The sequence below is a fragment of the Oncorhynchus kisutch genome, linkage group LG10 (assembly GCF_002021735.2).
Source record: "Oncorhynchus kisutch isolate 150728-3 linkage group LG10, Okis_V2, whole genome shotgun sequence".
Classification (NCBI taxonomy): domain Eukaryota; kingdom Metazoa; phylum Chordata; class Actinopteri; order Salmoniformes; family Salmonidae; genus Oncorhynchus; species Oncorhynchus kisutch.
Genome location: NC_034183.2, coordinates 20,414,083 through 20,435,788, shown reverse-complemented (window position 1 = coordinate 20,435,788; position 21,706 = coordinate 20,414,083). Strand labels below are relative to the sequence as shown.

General features: G+C 47.3%; 1 protein-coding gene across 5 annotated transcripts in view; it reads left to right on the top strand.

The window, feature by feature from the left end:
• The window catches only part of LOC109898773 (semaphorin-6B), a 142,879-nt gene that overhangs the window by 81,572 nt on the left and 39,601 nt on the right, over positions 1-21,706 (top strand). For 4 of the 5 annotated variants that reach the window (XM_031833289.1, XM_031833292.1, XM_020493867.2 and 1 more), the window contains 5 exons: positions 5,022-5,120; positions 6,401-6,491; positions 8,318-8,437; positions 8,969-9,057; positions 9,995-10,212. In XM_031833289.1, the coding sequence (XP_031689149.1) occupies positions 5,022-5,120; positions 6,401-6,491; positions 8,318-8,437; positions 8,969-9,057; positions 9,995-10,212 (617 nt within the window). The remainder of the gene's footprint in view (positions 1-5,021; positions 5,121-6,400; positions 6,492-8,317; positions 8,438-8,968; positions 9,058-9,994; positions 10,213-21,706) is intronic. The other variant, XM_031833290.1, reaches the window with a different exon arrangement.

Here is a 21,706-nt window from a genome sequence, read left to right as displayed (position 1 = left end):
AAAATGAGACAAAGGTGGTTATGGGGAGAGGGGGGGGAGTCAGTCCCACCTGCCTTCCCACAGGCCTGACTGAGAAGAATAAAAGGCCATCCTCCCCCTAATGACTCTGGTAATGCAGTGAGTCACACAAGAATGAGGCAGAGATAAGTGCACCAGGTCCCTCATCCCCTTAGCCTTCACTCACGGACACATGTACACGTAGAAACACACACCTCTGTCCTCTAGGCCCCTGTCCTCCACCATCCACACCATCCCCTTAGCCTTCACCCACAGACACATGTACACGTACAAACACACACCTCTATTCTCTAGGCCCCTGTCCTCCACTCACTCTCTACCCTCCACCCTCTTCCTACACCCACGCCACCCTCCTCCACCATCCACACCATCCACTTATCCACTTCGCCTCCTGCAAATGTCCTGTCCGGCTCCCGGGATGGTTTTGTCAGATGTGATACATTCGCCACCAAATTAATTGGTTTTGTAATTAAATGTTTCTGGTTGGTTGATCAGAAAGGGCATATTCTCATAATTGGGTGGGAAAGTCAACATCCTTCGTCCTCCTGGTGGACTTTAAAGGAGCCATTTTATTGTCCAGCTGAATGCAGATAGGTTCCCTCCCTCTTTCTCTCTCTCTCTCCCTCTTTCTCTCTCTTTATTTCTTTCTCCTAACCCTAGAGACTGTCTCAGTTGTATGCAGCCTAGACTCAGAAACAGAGAGAGAGAGAGACTCCCCAGCTGGGGCTGGCTCAATGCCAAGCACAAGGGCAAGGCCAGTCAGTATGCAAACAAAGAAATTCCATATAGACTTTTTTAAAGAGCAGGTTTGCATTGATATGTGCAGCACTTAGTGAGATTGTTTGATCAATATGTTGTTGATACCCACTCTCAGAGGGGGTCTGCATTTCAGTCCTCTATACCAGACAAGATCAGTCTAACCACAGCTTATTGTATGTTTATTATATAGTATCTCTGCAGATGCCCTATATACAGCAGCTCTCCGGCTGCTCAAAACAACCTCACATTCGCCGAATAAAACAGAATACAACAACCTTACAGTGAAATGCTTACAAGCCCTTAACCAACAATACAATTTTAAATAAGTGTTAAGAAAGTATTTACTAAAAGACACTGAAGTAAAAAAGTTTTAAAAAGAAAAAAGAAAGAAAAATAGAAAATAAATACAATAACAATAAACAATAGTATAACAGTAGCGAGGCTATATACAGGGGGTACCTGTCACGTCCTGACCTTAGTTCCTTTTTATGTCTCTATTTTAGTTTGGTCAGGGCGTGAGTTGGGGTGGGCATTCTAAGTTTTGTGATCTATGTTTTCTATTTCTATGTGTTTGACATGGTATGGTTCCCAATCAGAGGCAGCTGGCAATCGTTGTCTCTGATTGAGAACCATACTTAGGTAGCCTGTTCCCACCTGGTGTTTATGGGTAGTTATTTTCTGTGTAGTGTGTGTTGCACCTGACGGAGCTGTTTTGGTTGTGCCTTTTGTTACTTTGTTATCTAGTGCTCAGTTATATTTAATAAAATGCCGAACACATACCTCGCTGCACCTTGGTCCTCGCCTTCTTCCACCAACGACAATCGTTACAGTACCAGTGCAGAGTCTATGTGCGGGGGCACCGGTTAGTCAAGGTAATTGAGGTAATATGTACTTGTAGGTAGAGGTAAAGTGACTATGGATGGATAATAAACAGAGAGTAGCAGGAGTGTAAAAATAGGCATTTGATTAGCTTTTCAGGAGTCTTATGCCTTGGGGGTAGAAGCTGTTAAGAAACCTTTTGGACCTAGACTTGGTGTTCTGGTACCACTTGCCATGTGGTAGCAGAGAGAACAGTCTTTGACTAGGGTGGCTGAACATTTTTAGTGTCTTCCTCTGACACTGCCTGGTATAGAGGTCCTGGATGGCAGGAAGCTTGGCCCCAGTGATATGCTGGGCCGTACTCACTACCCTCTGTACTGCCTTGCGGGCGGAGGCCGAGCAGTTGCCATACCAGGCAGTGATGCAACCAGTCATGCTCTTGATGGTGCAGCTGTAGAACCTTTCGAGGATCTGAGGACCCATGCCAAATCGTTTCAGTCTCCTGAGAGGGAATAGGTGTTGTTGTGCCCTCTTCACGACTGTCTTGGTGTGTTTGGACCATGATAGTTTGCTGGTGGACAACCTGCTCCACCGTCAATGAGAATGGGGGCGTGCTCGGTCCTCCTTTTCCTGTAGTCCACAATCATCTCCTTTGTCTTGATCACGTTGAGGGAGAGGTTGTTATCCTGGCACCGCACTAACAGGTCTCTGACCTCCTCCCTGTGGTGAACATGTTTCTGAGTTCTTAGCAGGCCACATACTGCAGTAATTTGGGTTGTTCTGGTCAAGAATAGACCGCAGTGAACTCGACAGGGAGCTGACGCTGCAATCTCCAGGTCATCCGTCAGTTGTCCTAACCACTACTGCCACAAAGCTGTCTTCATTAGTCTCTGGATCTCTCCCTCCTCCTCTTCCTCTTCTTCTTCAGGGGAGATGTTGATGCTGGCCTGTAGTGCATTCATTCAGGATTAGCATCAAACAGTCTCTGCGAGAGACAAGACAAGCTCGGGAGGGGATGTGGATTAGTACTAGCATGCTGAGTAAGAGAGAACGCAGGCAGGAAGTGCTTTTGTACTGGCAAATTTGTGCTAATTTAGCACTGCTGTTAATTGTTCTTCCGCATTCACCCCCCGCCTGCTCGCGCACCAGTCACTCTGCCTTACGTCAAAGTCTGAGTCAGACTGTTGCCATGAAATGACAGGCCTGCTGCTGATGATCAGAGTCAAGCGTGGCTCACCCAATGAGAGGGAGGTGAGAGAAGAGCAAAGAGGAGGAGAGGAAGAGACACGAGTAGCCTGCTGGAGTGTGGGAAGAGTTCTGGCTCTGGAGCACTTGGCAAAGACACCTCTGCTCTGCCTCATCCCAGCAGTGATGGACTCAATCGAGCATGCTACGGAAACTTTTAAGGTTTTACTGAGAAGCTGTTTGCTAAATATTACCCTGTGATGGAGCATCATGGTCCAAGGAAGTTGGTTCCTTGAGTCTTTATGCTTAGGTAATAACATACTGTTGCTTTACAATAAGGAGCGCCACCCTGGTGAAGTGTGCAATTGTGCAACCAATTTCAACATCAGGAGGATTAGATCAATGGAAACCAGATACACTAGTCTAGGTGGAGGAAGTCTTCGTTTGTAATGCTCTCTGACTGCGGTGGGTTGTTGTGAGCAGATGTGTTGTTGTAACAGAGGGTTGTTGTTCCTCTGTGTGAGGTCTGGGTCTGGGTCTGTCTGAGACTGACTGAGGGATGGGCTAGAGACTGGAAATCAACAGAGAGAGGTCTGCAGTGGAAGGAAACCTCAGTGTGTGTGTGTGTGTGTGTGTGTGTGTGTGTGTGTGTGTGTGTGTGTGTGTGTGTGTGTGTGTGTGTGTGTGTGTGTGTGTGTGTGTGTGTGTGTGTGTCCACAAATACCAACATGTTTATGTTTGTATTCATATGTGCGGCACACTGCGCAATTCATCCGGGCTGCTCTGTATTAATAATGCAGTGGTGTAACACCAACAGTGAGAAGTAGAGCTGCGATCGTCTGGATGTGGGTCACGTGAAAGAACTGCCAGCCAGCACAGGTGGTGCTTTGTCTGGAGTGTGTCCAGGGAGAGGAAATGGTGAGATTGGAGAGAGGAGGGAAAAGGGGGGATGGATTGACGAGGCTGTGTATGTATCTGTATATGGAGGCAGATTCTAAAATAAAAAAAGAATTAAAGCGAAACACCATTCAAGCGAATAAAGTGAGACACCATGGCTCACAATGATGCAAGAGACGAGAGGCTTCCAAACAGTATAATTCCCTGTTGTTTAAATGGCAGACATCCTGTATTTCAATTTACGTTGCAGGGCCATGCCAAAAGCCCACACTTCATGTGATGGTATTTATTGTACAATCTTAACTGAGATTTTGGCGCTGTGTCTCGTTCTGTCTTTTAGCAGGTAATGTGTTACATCTGGCTTTATGCTTTCAGCCTATAGACCGCAGTCCCACTGAAAAACAAACATGCAAATCACACTGACACAAACAATGAATCTGTGCAGTGACACACACACACACACTCATGATTTAGTATGCAGTTAGTAGTGGCTGTCACACGTCTCCCTGTCTAGTACCACAGCGGTGTGGGGAATTCTAACCTCGCCTCACTCAACACACATTGCTGCCTCCCGCCGCTCCTGCTCGGGCCACTCTGCTCCACCGTGGACAAACAGAACCCTGTTTGGGGCTGGAGCATCTGGAATAGCCCTCCACCTTCTCCCATCCCCACACCCCCCTTTCCCTCCAATGACATCAGTGGCTCTGCTCCCCCGTGGTGGAGGGGCTGAGACACCAGGCACAGGGCCAGGAGCTGGAGCTGGAGCCACGCTGACTTGGACAGGAGAGGGGAGCGAGAGGGGTACAGGCCACTAGGGATTTAGATGTACAGGGATACAACTCACTGCACTGACACACACTCACACAGATGAAATAAATAAAATGTTGAACTATCAATTACAAATTGGATCTGCTGGTGATTGCTGCGCTGCTTGTTAATATGGTAGTCATGGTAATAAGGGTTGTACGACCGCAGTAAAGGGAGTGTTGGTTGAAAGTACAAAGTTAGCTGGGATTTCCATCTGTCAATCAATAGCTGGTGTGAGCCAATGGAAAGTCTTTGATGCTACAGGCGGGCAGACTGGGAACCTCTGTAGGGCTGAGTAATGAGGAGATTGACAGTGTTAATGATGTGATAATTCCTCCCATCATGCATTTAGAAGCCTCATTTCACCTAGCAAAAGGATAATAAGTCACAGACTATCCACTCTGATTTGATAATTCTGATGTGATCATTTCTCCCATCATGCATTTAGAAGCCTCATTTCACCTTGCAGTAGGATAATAAGTCACAGACTATCCACTCTGATTAGGACCTCCTCATTTCTCTCTCTCTCCTATCAGGACGAGTGTCGGAACTTCATGAAGGTTTTGCTGAGTCGACAAGGAGGTCTGTTTGTCTGTGGGACCAACGCCTTCAATCCGCTGTGTGCCAACTATACTGTGAGTACCTATAGAACACACACGCTGTCTGTCAAACTCAAACAGAAGTCATTGCTGCTTGGGGAAGCTGAGCACATCTCTACCTGTGAGCAGTCCAGCCATGCATCAAGCCTAATGATTGGTGCATCGTTGATAAATGGACTATTCCTTTTCTCTGGAATCTGGAGCTCGCTCACAAACATGATTAAGCATGTTGCTTACTCACAAATGTACAACTTGTTTTCTGTCATTTGTTTTGTACCTAAGGCAGAGACAGAGAGAGGCTAGATATCGGCTAGATATCAGTAGCTATTGCACCACGCTTAAACTGTGGAGGTTGTTTTTGTAGAGCGGCAGAGACAGATGGTCATAGTGCAGAGCTGAGGGCTGGGAGAGGGTCAGCTGGAACCAAGGAGGAGGCTGTGCTTATGATGTGTCTGGCTGGTTCGTTTCTTCGCCTCTGGTGAAACCCAGGCAGGCAAGTAGAAGGAAAACGCTAAGTGGTTGCACTGCTCATGTACCTGGAGTTGCTCCCTCCCGGTCATACACTCTGTCCTGGAAGAGCACACCTCGGAGCTACTTATCTACCTGCTCCGTTTTACAGCCACATCCAGACTCTTCCAATCAGACTAACGAGTTGAAAAAGCTTGTGAAGGAGGGAGGAAGGAGATGGGGGATAGGGGCATCCAGTTTAAGTGTCAAAGGCTTTCAGAGAAGTGTTATGTTCAGTCTGTCACATCTCCAACATACCAGCACACTGACTCCCTCCTCTATACCTGGCCCATTATCTCTGGCTGTTAATGAGCAGTGGAACCTGTGTAGGGCTGACGGCCTCAGGGCTTCTCCTGGGACTAGTTAGCACACCTAGGGTTTATTTATAGCTGCTTTTAATGACAACCACAGTGTTTCATTTATTTAATTCATTTTCAATCGGTGTTGGCGTCTGTGTGACTTTGATTTGGCCTGTGGTTGTTTATCTGCATTTCAAAAGGTTGTGTTTGTGTTTATTTGTTGCTGTTCTTGTTGTTGTCTTCAGTATTTGCACGATTGCAGAGGGAGAATAACAATGCTGTGAATATGTTATAATATATACTAATTGCCATAATCTGTCGGCATGTATGTCAAATCAAATAACATTTTATTTGTAACATGCACCAAGTACAATTGGTGCTTGATTACTGGTCCTTCCCCACTTCCCAACTATGCAGAGTTAAAAAATATGTTTACTGTATGTGAAGGTAAACTTCACTCTTTGTTTCCCAGCAACACTATATAGTGAACTGTGTGTGTGTGTGTTTCAGGGAGACACACTGGAGATGGTGGGAGAGACGGTCAGTGGCATGGCCCGCTGCCCCTATGACCCTAAACACGCCAACGTGGCTCTGTTCGCCGGTGAGGAGAAAACACTATCATTGCTTTAAATACCTCATTCTGTAGCAGGTTCCCATCACCACGTCAACAATGGCAGTGGCTAAAACAATAGGAAGCCTTTATTACACATTACTGGGCAGTAGAAATAGAGTGAATTTGTCCACTCTGCACCACTGGTGTCACATCGGTATAAATGGTCGGGAGACAGGCGCAGGAATGCGTAATAGGGTTTTTTATTTACCCAAATTACAGCGTGCCATGTATAGGCACGGGGACCAAGACAAAACATACACGATACAAAACACAGGGTTGAGACCCAAACAAAAGAGCGAGGAGTACCTCGAATAAATACACAATCGCACTCGACCCGTAATCTTCTGCACAATACAAGCGGCACGAATGCCAAAACAACACAGCAAAGGTACTCACACGACCAACGGACATTGGAACAATAATCGACAGGACAATGGTGAACAAAGGGCACACTTATACAATTACTAATCAAATGGGAATAGGGACCTGGTGTGCGTAATGACAGTTCCGGAAGGATCCGTGACAACTGGAATTATCTCAAATCAAATCAAATTGTATTAGTCACATGCGCCGAATACAACAGTTGTAGACCTAACAGTGAAATGCTTACTTATGTGCCCCTAACTAACAATGCAATTTAATAAATAAATATATATGAATAAGAATAAGAAATAAAAGTAACAAGTCATTAAAGAGCAGCAGTAAAATAACAATAGCGAGACTATATACAGGGGGGTACCGGTACAGAGTCAATATGCGGAGGCACTGATTAGTTGAGGTAATATGTACATGTAGGTAAAGTTATTAAGTGACTATGCATAGATGATAACAACAGAGAATAGCAGCGGTGTAAAGGGGGGGGGGGCATTGCAAATAGTCTGGGTAGCCATTTGATTAGATGTTCAGGAGTCTTATGGCTTTGGGGTGGAAGCTGTTAAGAAGCCTCTTGGACCTAGACTTGGCGTATAGAGGTATAGAGGTCCTAGAAAGGTAGGAAGCTTGGCCCCAGTGATGTACTGGGCCGTACTCACTACCCTCTGTAGTGCCTTGCGGTCGGAGGCCGAACAGTTGCCATACTAGGCAGTGATGCAACCAGTCAGGATACTCTCGATGGTGCAGCTGTAGAACCTTTTGAGGATCTGAGGACCCATGCCAAATCTTTTCAGTCTCCTGAGGGAGAATAGGTTTTGTCGTGCCCTCTTCACGACTGTCATGGTGTGCTTGGACCGTGTTAGTTTGTTGGTGATGTGGACACCAAGGAACTTGAAGCTCTCAACCTGCTCCACTGCAGCCTCGTCGATGAGAATGGGGGTGTGCTCGGTCCTCTTTTTCCTGTAGTCCACAATCATCTCCTTTGTCTTGATCACGTTGAGGGAGAGGTTGTTGTTTTGGTGTAACAGTATAACTTTAGACCGTCCCCTCGCCCATACCCGGGCGCGAACCAGGGACCCTCTGCACACATCAACAACTGACACCCACGAAGCATCGTTACCCATTGCTCCACAAAAGCCGCGGCCCTTGCAGAGCAAGGGGAACTACTACTTCAAGGTCTCCGCTAATTAAGCTAGCCGTTTCACATCCGTTACACTGGCACCACACGGCCAGGTCTCTGACCTCCTCCGTATAGGCTGTCTCGTCATTGTCTGGGGTGTGTTGTCATCCAATTATACATTGTTCATTGGTCAACAGTCATATGCATTGATTATATAAACTATCCTGTCATTATATAAACTATCCTCTGCAATTTCTTTATAGGTTGAGCTGTAAGTGTCTCGATTTCCCATTCTCACTGATCTGGTGTGTGTTTTTGCCAGAGGGGAATCTGTTTACGGCCACTGTGACGGACTTCCTGGCAATAGATGCAGTGATCTACCGTAGCCTGGGGGACAGTCCTGCACTCCGCACTGTCAAACACGACTCCAAATGGTTCAGAGGTACGCCCCTCGGTTAAACATGTTTATTTGTGTGTATTTGTTTGTGTGTGTGTGTGTGCAATTGTGTGTATGCGTGTGTCTGTGTGTGTGTGTGTGTGTGTGTGTGTGTGTGTGTGTGTGTGTGTGTGTGTGTGTGTGTGTGTGTGTATTTATTTGTATTTGTGTGTGTGTGTATTGTCTCTGTTGTTGTTGTTTAAAGGCGATGTGTTTATGTCTACATCACTTAGTATCATGATCAATATCTGGATCAGATTCACTACATCCCTGCTGATGTCAGAGGAGCCAGGGCTCTAGTCTGCTCTGTGCCTGTGGGCTATGCCTGATGGGGTTCAGTAGGCATGACACAAGAATGTTTTGAAACTGACAACGAAAATGAGCCACCTCCCTGACACCTCTATTTCCATCCATTTTCTCTCATTTGGTGCATACCAAACACAACCCTGGTGTTTGTGGCTGGGATTTAGGGAGGCATCCGATAGCTCTTAGGGTAGCTATTGCTGTGTAACATGGTCCTCTCCCCTCCTTTTCCAGAGCCCTATTTTGTCAGTTCAGTTGAATGGGGTCCTCACATCTACTTCTTCTTCAGAGAGATGGCCGTGGAGTTGAACTATCTGGAGAAGGTACGAGACAAACTGGTAAAGCTTTGGACACTCCCCTGTGTGTAGTGTGTCTGCCTGCCTGGATGTTCCATCTCATGTAATTATTCAGATGTCAATACCAGCCTAGTGCTTCTGATGACCTTTTTCCATTTATCTGTGTATCTGTGTTTCTGTGTATCTGTGTTCCTGTGTATCTGTGCTGTAGCATATCTAATATAATAACAGTGGGCTATGCGAACAACCTTGCGTCTCAATTAGACAGGGGGAAAGCGTTTTCATAACAGCTCCAAATGGCATCAGTCATATCAGATTTGGGATACGTGCTCATGAAAAAATAGGACAGTAACAAGAAGCCTTTTTATCTAATAAATTAGCTATTCACATTTGGTGGAAATGTGCTGGCGCAGGCATTTCGTGCTGCATGTTTATAGGGCTCCCAGTAAGTGGAGACTTACACTGTACCACAGTTGTGTGGGTTGAGATTGTTCAAAGAACACATTTGAAATGCACTGACATATCCTGGAATAATACATATTAATTTACCATTTTAAAACAATGATCTGTCAAATGTGGTCGTACGCATTGCAAATACTTTCTTTTTATCACACAACTTGTTAAAAAGGGTTTCATCTTCATTTTGGAAGAATGTTTATTGTGGTATAAAACTGGGTGGTTTGAGCCCTGAATGCTGATTGGCTGACAACCGTGGTATATCTAACTGTATACCACAGGCATGACAAAACAGTTATTTTTACTGCTGGCCATATACCACACCCCCTCGGGCCTTAGTGCTTAAATATATATCCATGAGCCCATGAATATATCAACCACTAAATCTAATGTGTGCTTTATACTGTCCCAGCGTGGAAAACTCTGTACATGGTCATTGATATGTAGTTTGGTGCGAGGTCATTGACTGTTCTGTCTGTTCCACGTGCTTGCGTGCATGTGTGTTCAGGTACAGGTGTCTCGGGTGTCTCGGGTGTGTAAGGCGGACCTGGGGGGCTCTCAGAGGGTGTTGGAGAAGCAGTGGACGTCGTTCCTGAAGGCCAGACTGAACTGCTCCGTCCCTGGAGACTCCCACTTCTACTTCAACCTGCTCCACTCCACCAGCCCTGTCATCAGGATGCACGGCAGGGACATCATCCTGGGAGTCTTCTCCACCCCCGCTAACAGGTACACACAGACACACACACACACAGACAGACAGACAAAGAGACAAACCGACACAGACAGATGGACAGACTGACTGATAGACAGGGAAGTCCCTGAAAAGAGGGGGATGGTTGGGGTTTATGGAGAAGGTACAGTTCTGGATTAGGCACATGTATTTGCCACAAGCATTTACTTTTAGAGAGGCAAAACGTGCTGTTAAATGATTGGAGTGATGAAATGGAAGAAAAAGGTTGTTATTTTGAAGAGATTAGAGTGATGCAATAGAAAGAGAAGGAACGAGGGATGCTGCTTGGTAATAGAAGGATTAGATGAGGCTGAAGATGTTTGCAGAGAAAGCATAATAAACAGATTGAACAATGCAAGGGAGGAGAGGAAAGGTCCCCAGAGCTGCATTGTGTGTATGTGTCTTATATACTATATATAATGCAGAAGCATTGGGCTATCACCTGAGAGATAGTGTGTGTGCTGTGTATACAGAGCAGACTAATAGGGAATCGATGCAGGTCTCCCATGCAGAGGAGCCAGCAGGATGTATATCAGCAGAGGAGCCAGCAGGATGTATATCAGCAGAGGAGCCAGCAGGATGTATATCAGCAGAGGAGCCAGCAGGATGTATATCAGCAGAGGAGCCAGCAGGATGTATATCAGCAGAGGAGCCAGCAGGATGTATATCAGCAGAGGAGCCAGCAGGATGTATATCAGCAGAGGAGCCAGCAGGATGTATATCAGCAGAGGAGCCAGCAGGATGTATATCAGCAGAGGAGCCAGCAGGATGTATATCAGCAGAGGAGTCAGCAGGATGTATATCAGCAGAGGAGTCAGCAGGATGTATATCAGCAGAGGAGCCAGCAGGATGTATATCAGCAGAGGAGCCAGCAGGATGTATATCAGCAGAGGAGCCAGCAGGATGTATATCAGCAGAGGAGCCAGCATGATGTATATCAGCAGAGGAGTCAGCAAGATGTATATCAGCAGAGGAGCCAGCATGATGTATATCAGCAGAGGAGCCAGCATGATGTATATCAGCAGAGGAGTCAGCAGGATGTATATCAGCAGAGGAGTCAGCAGGATGTATATCAGCAGAGGAGCCAGCAGGATGTATATCAGCAGAGGAGTCAGCATGATGTATATCAGCAGAGGAGTCAGCAGGATGTATATCAGCAGAGGAGCCAGCAGGATGTATATCAGCAGAGGAGTCAGCAGGATGTATATCAGCAGAGGAGTCAGCAGGATGTATATCAGCAGCAGAGGAACCAGCAGGATGTATATCAGCAGCAGAGGAGCCAGCAGGATGTATATCAGCAGAGGAGCCAGCAGGATGTATATCAGCAGAGGAGTCAGCAGGATGTATATCAGCAGAGGAGCCAGCATGATGTATATCAGCAGAGGAGCCAGCAGGATGTATATCAGCAGAGGAGTCAGCAGGATGTATATCAGCAGAGGAACCAGCAGGATGTATATCAGCAGAGGAGCCAGCAGGATGTTATCAGCAGAGGAGCCAGCATGATGTATATCAGCAGAGGAGCCAGCATGATGTATATCAGCAGAGGAGTCAGCAGGATGTATATCAGCAGAGGAGCCAGCAGGATGTATATCAGCAGAGGAGTCAGCAGGATGTATATCAGCAGAGGAGTCAGCAGGATGTATATCAGCAGAGGAACCAGCAGGATGTATATCAGCAGCAGAGGAGCCAGCAGGATGTATATCAGCAGAGGAGCCAGCAGGATGTATATCAGCAGAGGAGCCAGCATGATGTATATCAGCAGAGGAGCCAGCATGATGTATATCAGCAGAGGAGTCAGCAAGATGTATATCAGCAGAGGAGCCAGCAGGATGTATATCAGCAGAGGAGTCAGCAGGATGTATATCAGCAGAGGAGCCAGCAGGATGTATATCAGCAGAGGAGTCAGCAGGATGTATATCAGCAGAGGAGTCAGCAGGATGTATATCAGCAGAGGAACCAGCAGGATGTATATCAGCAGCAGAGGAGCCAGCAGGATGTATATCAGCAGAGGAGCCAGCAGGATGTATATCAGCAGAGGAGCCAGCATGATGTATATCAGCAGAGGAGTCAGCAAGATGTATATCAGCAGAGGAGCCAGCAGGATGTTATCAGCAGAGGAGCCAGCATGATGTATATCAGCAGAGGAGTCAGCAAGATGTATATCAGCAGAGGAGCCAGCCGGATGTATATCAGCAGAGGAGCCAGCAGGATGTATATCAGCAGAGGAGCCAGCAGGATGTATATCAGCAGAGGAGCCAGCATGATGTATATCAGCAGAGGAGTCAGCAAGATGTATATCAGCAGAGGAGCCAGCAGGATGTATATCAGCAGAGGAGTCAGCAGGATGTATATCAGCAGAGGAGCCAGCAGGATGTATATCAGCAGAGGAGTCAGCAGGATGTATATCAGCAGAGGAGTCAGCAGGATGTATATCAGCAGAGGAACCAGCAGGATGTATATCAGCAGCAGAGGAGCCAGCAGGATGTATATCAGCAGAGGAGCCAGCAGGATGTATATCAGCAGAGGAGTCAGCAGGATGTATATCAGCAGAGGAGTCAGCAGGATGTATATCAGCAGAGGAGTCAGCAGGATGTATATCAGCAGAGGAACCAGCAGGATGTATATCAGCAGCAGAGGAGCCAGCAGGATGTATATCAGCAGCAGAGGAGTCAGCAGGATGTATATCAGCAGAGGAGCCAGCAGGATCTATATCAGCAGAGAAGCCAGCAGGATCTATATCAGCAGAGGGCAAATCTCAACTAATGTCAGCTCAAATAACATCCTCTACTCGTAATGGCTGCTGTTGTGGCAGCCAGGAGAGGAAGAGAGGGGGGGAGAGAAGAGAGGGAGGAGGAGAGAGGGAGGGGAGAGAAGAGAGTGAGGGGAGGGGAGGGAAGAGAGGGAGAGAAGAGAGGGAGGGGGAGAGAGGGAGGGGAGAGAAGAAAGGGAGGGGGAGAGAGGGAGGGGAGATAAGAGAGGGAGGGGGAGAGAAGAGAGGGAGGGGGAGAGAAGAGGGAGGGGGAGAGAGGGAGGGGGAGAGAAGAGAGGGAGGAGGAGAGAGGGAGGGGAGAGAAGAGAGGGAGGGGAGGGGAGAGAAGAGAGGGAGGGGAGAGAAGAGAGGCAGGGGAGAGAGGGAGAGAAGAGAGGGAGAGGGAGAAAGGGAGGGGTGAGAAGAGAGGGAGAGGGAGAAAGGGAGGGGAGAGAGAGAGAGAGGGGAGAGGGGAGGGAGGGGAGAGAGAGAGGGAGGAAGGGAGAGGGGAGAGAGAGAGGGAGGGGAGAGAGGGAGGGGAGAGAAGAGAGGGGAGGGAGGGAAGAGAGGGAGGGAGAGGAGAGAGGGGAGGAGAGAGAGGAGGGGAGAGAAGAGAGGGAGGGGGGGGAGAGAGGGAGGGGAGAGAGAGAGAGAGAGGGAGAGAGAGAGGGAGGGAGGGGGAGAGAGAGAGTGGAGAGAAGAGGGAGGGAGGGGGAGAGAGGGAGGGGAGAGAAGAGAGGGAGGAGGGGGAGGATGAGGGAGTGGAGAGAAGAGATGGGAGGGGAGAGAGAGGGAGGAGAAGAAGAAGAGAGGGAGGGGAGGGGAGAGAGAGGGAGGGGAGAGAGTTGGGAGTGGAGAGAAGAGAGGGAGGGAGGGAGGGGAGAGACGAGGAGAGAAGAGAGGAGGGAGAGAGGGAGAGAAGAGAGGGAGGGAGAGGGAGTGGAGAGAAGAGAGGGAGGGGAGGGGAGAGAGAGGGAGGGGAGAGAAGAGAGGGAGGGAGGGGGAGAGAGGGAGTGGAGAGAAGAGAGGGAGGGGAGAGAAGAGAGGGAGGGAGAGGGAGAGAAGAGAGAGGGGAAGGAAGACACTCTCAAACCCCTTTGAAGGACAAGGAAGTCAATAACGGGACACATCTGCAGCTCTCCCGCCCGCCACCCTTTAAGACTTAAAACGGTTTCATCAGCTGCATCTTATCTTTGGCCGGAGGGCTGGGAGAGGGATGGGAGAGGGATGGGATGTGCCTGCAGAGAGAGATGGATGGTTTACACAGGGCCAACACTGACTCCTAGATAACATTGTGTCCAGCATGCCAGGGAGAGGCCCAGCTGAACACACACTAACACACACTAACACACACTAACACGCACTACCCGCCTGGGAACCGCTCCATAGCTATGCTCCATTATAAACAGCTGGAGGCAGAGAGAGAGAGTGACAGAGAGAGAGAAAGGGGGAAGTTTAAGAAAGAGAGGGGGAAGAGAGAGACAGAGAGGGGTACGCCATAAACCTTCCCAACCACGTGTGGTCCTCTGCGCCATACTTTTAGAAGCCTTACCAGACAAATTGCGTGTTTTGGGAACAGCAGGGAAGAGGATTTGGTCAATCTGGAGTGGCCAATTTGAGATATTCTATCATCTCCCGCGTGTGCACATGTGCTAACAGCGTGGGAATAGTGGAAAAAGAGCTCTGGTTTAAGAGTTTCCCACCAGCTTCCCTTGATGTTTGCTTGTTATTCTTCAGGTTGTCATACCTACAAACCCACAATAGAGTTTACAGCCCCATGAAACGGCCTGCAGCTGCTCAGGCCTCTATCTCCAATCCTGGTCTATGATGTCAGCGTTAGCTAGCCTAGCAACACAAACGCCAAATCCTTCTGGGTTTCCAGTTCTTCAGCATGTCCACTTCTCCTGCCCCTGGTCCTTTCTGTCTGAGTGGATTAAAGAGAGGCTTGAGTTTCTTCTGAGCACATGATCCTCCTCACAGCACAGGTCAACCTAACCCCCTGGAACTGCAGGAGGTCAGGGAGTTAGAGGAGCACGGGAGGCTATGAGAGGAGGATATGAGAGCACCTCCGAGTCTGCAGGTGAAAGGGAGGGGTGCTTTTTATAGCAGCAAGTTAGAGAGACAATTTAAGAAGATACTGTAACATGGAGGTGAGACAAGTCCAGCTAGGCTATGCTTCATGCTATCCTGGGGCTAGGAATAGGCTTCGTTGTAATAGATTTGGCCTGACCAGATGGTGCCTGGTTCTCGGCTGGAGAAGTCCCCTGTGGGGAAGTGCAGGGCTCTCTGGGGACCCAGCCTCAGAGGAGCCATCAAGAAGACACAGTTGACAGGGGAGCTGTGAGGCTGCGACACCAAGGAGACAGGTTGGGAGTCACACCTGGATATGTCCACCGGGCCCCGGGTTGAGGCAGGAGGAGAATACACACTGGGGCCTTACCAGGTGCTGAGGAAGCATATGGGAGAAGTAAAGGAAGAGAAAGCAGACAGACATGGACAGAAATGACAAAGAGTTTGAGTGTGTGCAGAGAGTGGAGAAAGAGATGGGGAGAGAGGTCGAAAGAGAGATTAAGCCCCAGGTGGAGAGAGAAGAGAGAGCGAAGCCGTAACAAAACATCCTGTCACCTCACCTTGAGCCATAGACTGAAGAACTCCTTCCAACCCACTAGCCTCCATCAGCCATCATGCTGTCACTGGAGCTGGGCTATAGAGAGCTGTCAGTCTGCTGGTTAAACTGTGATGACGTGGTCTGACACAAATTCTGACCACTCCAACAGCCTCCTTCAGCACAGAGCTCAGCCTGTACTGCCTGTCAGTCAACCACCAGCTCCACACAGACAGAAATAGAATAAGCATAGTACAGAGAGATAATTAGCATTACCTTTTTATTGGGACAATAAAGCCAAACTAATGTCATGTCATGAGCAAATATTTGAGCAAATGAGCAATGAGAGAATGAGAAAGAGATCAGAAGAGAAGAGAAACAGAGGATGAAAGAGCAGAGATGAGGGAGGGAGAGGGGATGAGAGAGAACAATAAAGAAATCAAACAAAACGGAGAGAGAAGAACAGGAAGAGGACGAGTACAGAATACAGAGAGATAGAACTGGAGGCAGGGTAGACTGTCAGACAGGCAGGGAGCCTCACAGAGCAACTGACCTGCAGAGAGAACAGACATGGGCAGAGAGAAGAGAGAGTGGAGGGCACGCTGTGACCAGTGTACCGCTGGCAGCAGTGTCACATGCCAACATCTGGTGCCTCCTGTGAGAGGCCTGTAGAAAGCCTGAAGCTCTGCTACAGCACACTGGCATGAGGCGCATTCATATTCCCCATACAATGTATGAATAGCAAGCGAGTGGGAGAGAGGTTGACCTGGTCAAATGCTGTATTAGGTTACCTTGCTGGAAAAAGCCTATGGTTACTCAGCAAGGTAAAACTCTGACAGCTTACTCAGAGAATCCCTGGAAATCTCTCTACTGGCAGGCCAAGGTGCATAGGGCAGCGCAGAGAGAGACCATTAGCTCCTCTGTCGGTGTGTGTCACTACTTGACCCTAACACTGGAGTGATGGAGTGTTGGTGTGAGTGGCAAGGTCTCACTCCTTTCCTCTCTACTGTTTTCAAGCTTGCTTTCTCTCTCTCTCTCTCTCTCTCTCTCTCTCTCAATTCAATTCAATTCAATTCAATTCAAGGGCTTTATTGGCATGGGAAACATGTGTTAACATTGCCAAAGCAAGTGAGGTAGACAACATACAAAGTGAATATATAAAGTGAAAAACAACAAAAATGAACAGTAAACATTACACATACAGAAGTTTCAAAACAGTAAAGACATTACAAATGTCATATTATATATATATACAGTGTTCTAGCAATGTACAAATGGCTAAAGGACACAAGATAAAATAAATAAGCATAAATATGGGTTGTATTTACAATGGTGTTTGTTCTTCACTGGTTGCCCTTTTCTCGTGGCAACAGGTCACAAATCTTGCTGCTGTGATGGCACACTGTGGAATTTCACCCAGTAGATATGGGAGTTTTTCAAAATTGGATTTGTTTTCGAATTCTTTGTGGATCTGTGTAATCTGAGGGAAATATGTCTCTCTAATATGGTCATACATTGGGCAGGAGGTTAGGAAGTGCAGCTCAGTTTCCACCTCATTTTGTGGGCAGTGAGCACATAGCCTGTCTTCTCTTGAGAGCCAAGTCTGCCTACGGCGGCCTTTCTCAATAGCAAGGCTATGCTCACTGAGTCTGTACATAGTCAAGGCTTTCCTTAATTTTGGGTCAGTCACAGTGGTCAGGTATTCTGCCGCTGTGTACTCTCTGTGTAGGGCCAAATAGCATTCTAGTTTGCTCTGTTTTTTTGTTAATTCTTTCCAATGTGTTAAGTAGTTATCTTTTTGTTTTCTCATGATTTGGTTGGGTCTAATTGTGCTGCTGTCCTGGGGCTCTGTAGTGTGTGTTTGTGAACAGAGCCCCAGGACCAGCTTGCTTAGGGGACTCTTCTCCAGGTTCATCTCTCTGTAGGTGATGGCTTTGTTATGGAAGGTTTGTGAATCGCTTCCTTTTAGGTGGTTGTAGAATTTAACAGCTCTTTTCTGGATTTTGATAATTAGTGGGTATCGGCCTAATTCTGCTCTGCATGCATTATTTGGTGTTCTACGTTGTACACGGAGGATATTTTTGCAGAATTCTGCGTGCAGAGTCTTTGGTGTTTGTCCCATTTTGTGAAGTCTTGGTTGGTGAGCGGACCCCAGACCTCACAACCATAAAGGGCAATGGGCTCTATGACTGATTCAAGTATTTTTAGCCAGATCCTAATTGGTATGTTGAAATTTATGTTTCTTTTGATGGCATAGAATGCCCTTCTTGCCTTGTCTCTCAGATCGTTCACAGCTTTGTGGAAGTTACCTGTGGTGCTGATGTTTAGGCCAAGGTATGTATAGTTTTTTGTGTGCTCTAGGGCAACAGTGTCTAGATGGAATTTGTATTTGTGGTCCTGGTGACTGGACCTTTTTTGGAACACCATTATTTTGGTCTTACTGAGATTTACTGTCAGGGCCCAGGTCTGACAGAATCTGTGCATAAGATCTAGGTGCTGCTGTAGGCCCTCCATGGTTGGTGACAGAAGCACCAGATCATCAGCAAACAGCAGACATTTGACTTCGGATTCTAGCAGGGGGAGGCCGGGTGCTGCAGACTTTTCTAGTGCCCTCGCCAATTCGTTGATATATATGTTGAAGAGGGTGGGGCTTAAGCTGCATCCCTGTCTAACCCCACGACCCTGTGTGAAGAAATGTGTGTGTTTTTTGCCAATTTTAACCGCACACTTGTTGTTTGTGTACATGGATTTTATAATGTCGTATGTTTTACCCCCAACACCACTTTCCATCAGTTTGTATAGCAGACCCTCATGCCAGATTGAGTCGAAGGCTTTTTTGAAATCAACAAAGCATGAGAAGACTTTGCCTTTGTTTTGGTTTGCTTGATTGTCAATTAGGGTGTGCAGGGTGAATACATGGTCTGTTGTACGGTAATTTGGTAAAAAGCCAATTTGACATTTGCTCAGTACATTGTTTTCATTGAGGAAATGTACGAGTCTGCTGTTAATAATAATGCAGAGGATTTTCCCAAGGTTACTGTTGACACATATTCCACGGTAGTTATTGGGGTCAAATTTGTCTCCACTTTTGTGGATTGGGGTGATCAGTCCATGGTTCCAAATATTGGGGAAGATGCCAGAGCTAAGTATGATGTTAAAGAGTTTTAGTATAGCCAATTGGAATTTGTTGTCTGTATATTTGATCATTTCATTGAGGATACCATCAACACCACAGGCCTTTTTGGGTTGGAGGGTTTTTATTTTGTCCTGTAACTCATTCAATGTAATTGGAGAATCCAGTGGGTTCTGGTAGTCTTTAATAGTTGATTCTAAGATCTGTGTTTGATCATGTATATGTTTTTGCTCTTTATTCTTTGTTATAGAGCCAAAAAGATTGGAGAAGTGGTTTACCCATACATCTCCATTTTGGATAGATAATTCTTCGTGTTGTTGTTTGTTTAGTGTTTTCCAATTTTCCCAGAAGTGGTTAGAGTCTATGGATTCTTCAATTGCATTGAGCTGATTTCTGACATGCTGTTCCTTCTTTTTCCGTAGTGTATTTCTGTATTGTTTTTAGTGATTCACCATAGTGAAGGCGTAGACTCAGGTTTTCCGGGTCTCTATGTTTTTGGTTGGACTGGTTTCTCAATTTCTTTCTTAGATTTTTGCATTCTTCATCAAACCATTTGTCATTATTGTTAATTTTCTTCGGTTTTCTATTTGAGATTTTAGATTTGATAGGGAAGCTGAGAGGTCAAATATACTGTTAAGATTTTCTACTGCCAAGTTTACACCTTCACTATTACAGTGGAACGTTTTACCCAGGAAATTGTCTAAGAGGGATTGAATTTGTTGTTGCCTAATTGTTTTTTGGTAGGTTTCCAAACTGCATTCCTTCCATCTATAGCATTTCTTAATGTTACTCAGTTCCTTTGGCTTTGATGCCTCATGATTGAGTATTGCTCTGTTTAAGTAGACTGTGATTTTGCTGTGGTCTGATAGGGGTGTCAGTGGGCTGACTGTGAACGCTCTGAGAGACTCTGGGTTGAGGTCAGTGATAAAGTAGTCTACAGTACTACTGCCAAGAGATGAGCTATAGGTGTACCTACCATAGGAGTCCCCTCGAAGCCTACCGTTGACTATGTACATACCCAGCGTGCGACAGAGCTGCAGGAGTTGTGACCCGTTTTTGTTGGTTATGTTGTCATAGTTGTGCCTAGGGGGGCATATGGGGGAGGAAATGCTGTCACCTCCAGGCAGGTGTTTGTCCCCTTGTGTGCTGAGGGTGTCAGGTTCTTGTCCGGTTCTGGCATTTAGGTCACCACAGACTAGTACATGTCCCTGGGCCTGGAAATGATTGATTTCCCCCTCCAGGATGGAGAAGCTGTCTTCATTAAAATATGGGGATTCTAGTGGGGGGATATAGGTAGCACACAGGAGGACATTTTTCTCTGTTAGGATAATTTCTTTTTGAATTTCTAGCCAAATGTAGAATGTTCCTGTTTTGATTAATTTAATGGAGTGAGTTAGGTCTGCTCTATACCAAATTAGCATACCCCCTGAGTCCCTTCCCTGTTTCACACCTGGTAGTTTGGTGGATGGGACTACCAGCTCTCTGTAACCTAGAGGGCAACCAGTGGGTCCATCTCCTCTATACCAGGTTTCTTGCAGGATGACAATGTCTGTATTACCGATTTCTTTGGTGAAGTCCGGGTTTCTGCTCTTTAGGCCAAAGGCAGATGACCTCAGGCCTTGGATATTCCAGGATAATATAGTGAAGGCTTTTTGTTCCATAGAGTGTCCAATGTTGTTGGTCGTGGTTTAGCCTCAGGCCAGTAAGTGTGAGCAAAGCCTGCTGAGCATCTGGTACATGCCATTGGCTTGGGCGAGTGTGAGAGTGGGGGTTGGGACTGTTTGCCCGCTCACTACCTGGGCGTATGTGTGGCTTCCATGTTGAGGCCCTCTTTGCGGGGGTGGGGTGCATGGGGTGGGCAGGAGTGGCATAGGTCTGATCTGAGGGGGCCTAAATGGAGTGTGGGCATGGTTGACGTGGGGGGGTGTTGATTGGTTGGGGTGGGGGTGTGGATGTGTCTGGGTGTACTGTGGTCTGGATGTAATTCCTCTTGGCGTGGGTCCTCTATGTGTAGGTCCAGGGGGAGGTCCTGCAGATCTGGGAGGGTGTCTCGCTGGTCTGGGTGGGGTGTCTATTGATCTGTTACTCCTGTGTGGAGTGTTGGGGATACGTTTGAGAGCGATGTCCTTTAGAGTCCGGGCAAAGGTGGGCACTGCTGCCTTGTAGAGGTGGACCTGGTCATAGAGGCTGTTCAAGTCCAGGGTGGAGTGGTGGGCCAGGAAAACGTTTGGTTTTGAGGCACAGTCACGGGAAATACTTGCATTTACCCGCTGTATTGTGGCGGGGTGGAAGTCTTTTCGTGGTAGCAGGGTGGAGATAACCACTTGTGCGTTGGGGAAAGTAGAAGAAGCCTTTTCAATCACTCCCTTCAGTGCTGTGGCCACTCTTTCCTGCTGTGCTCTCAGGTCGTTTGTGCCTGTGTGTATTATTATGTGGCTGGGTGAGCCTAGTTTGGCCTCAGACAGAAGGTCTAGGGCACGCTGGGTGTTTGGACACCAGAGTTTAGACACACTGTGTTTGGGAAAAAGTATTTTTTCTTCTATATATTTCCCATTTGAGTCCATAAGTAGTACAATCTGTGTCTTGTGTTTGTCCTCAGTGGGTGTGGGGGGGGTTGACAGAAGGGCTATCAGGGTGGCTGACAGGGGGGGTGCTCAGAGGGGGTGAGAGCCTCTGGGCTTGGGGTTCTTCATTTGTCTGTTGTGCTGTGATGTCGACTCTATGGTCAGGGTCTGGTGTGGACTGTTCTGCTGTGATGTCGACTCTATGGTCAGGGTCTGGTGTGGACTGTTCTGCTGTGGTGTCGAGACTTTTGTTGGGTGCTGAGGTGGGCTGTTCTGCTGGCTTCTCTGTGGGGGTGGCCACCTCTCTAGTGGGTTGTTCTCTGTCACACGCCGTCCCCCTCAACTTCTCCTCCATCCCCCTCACCCTCTCCTCCATCCCCCTCAACCTCTCCTCCACCAGCAGTCTGATACTCTCCTCTAGTGCTCTGTTCTGCTCCTC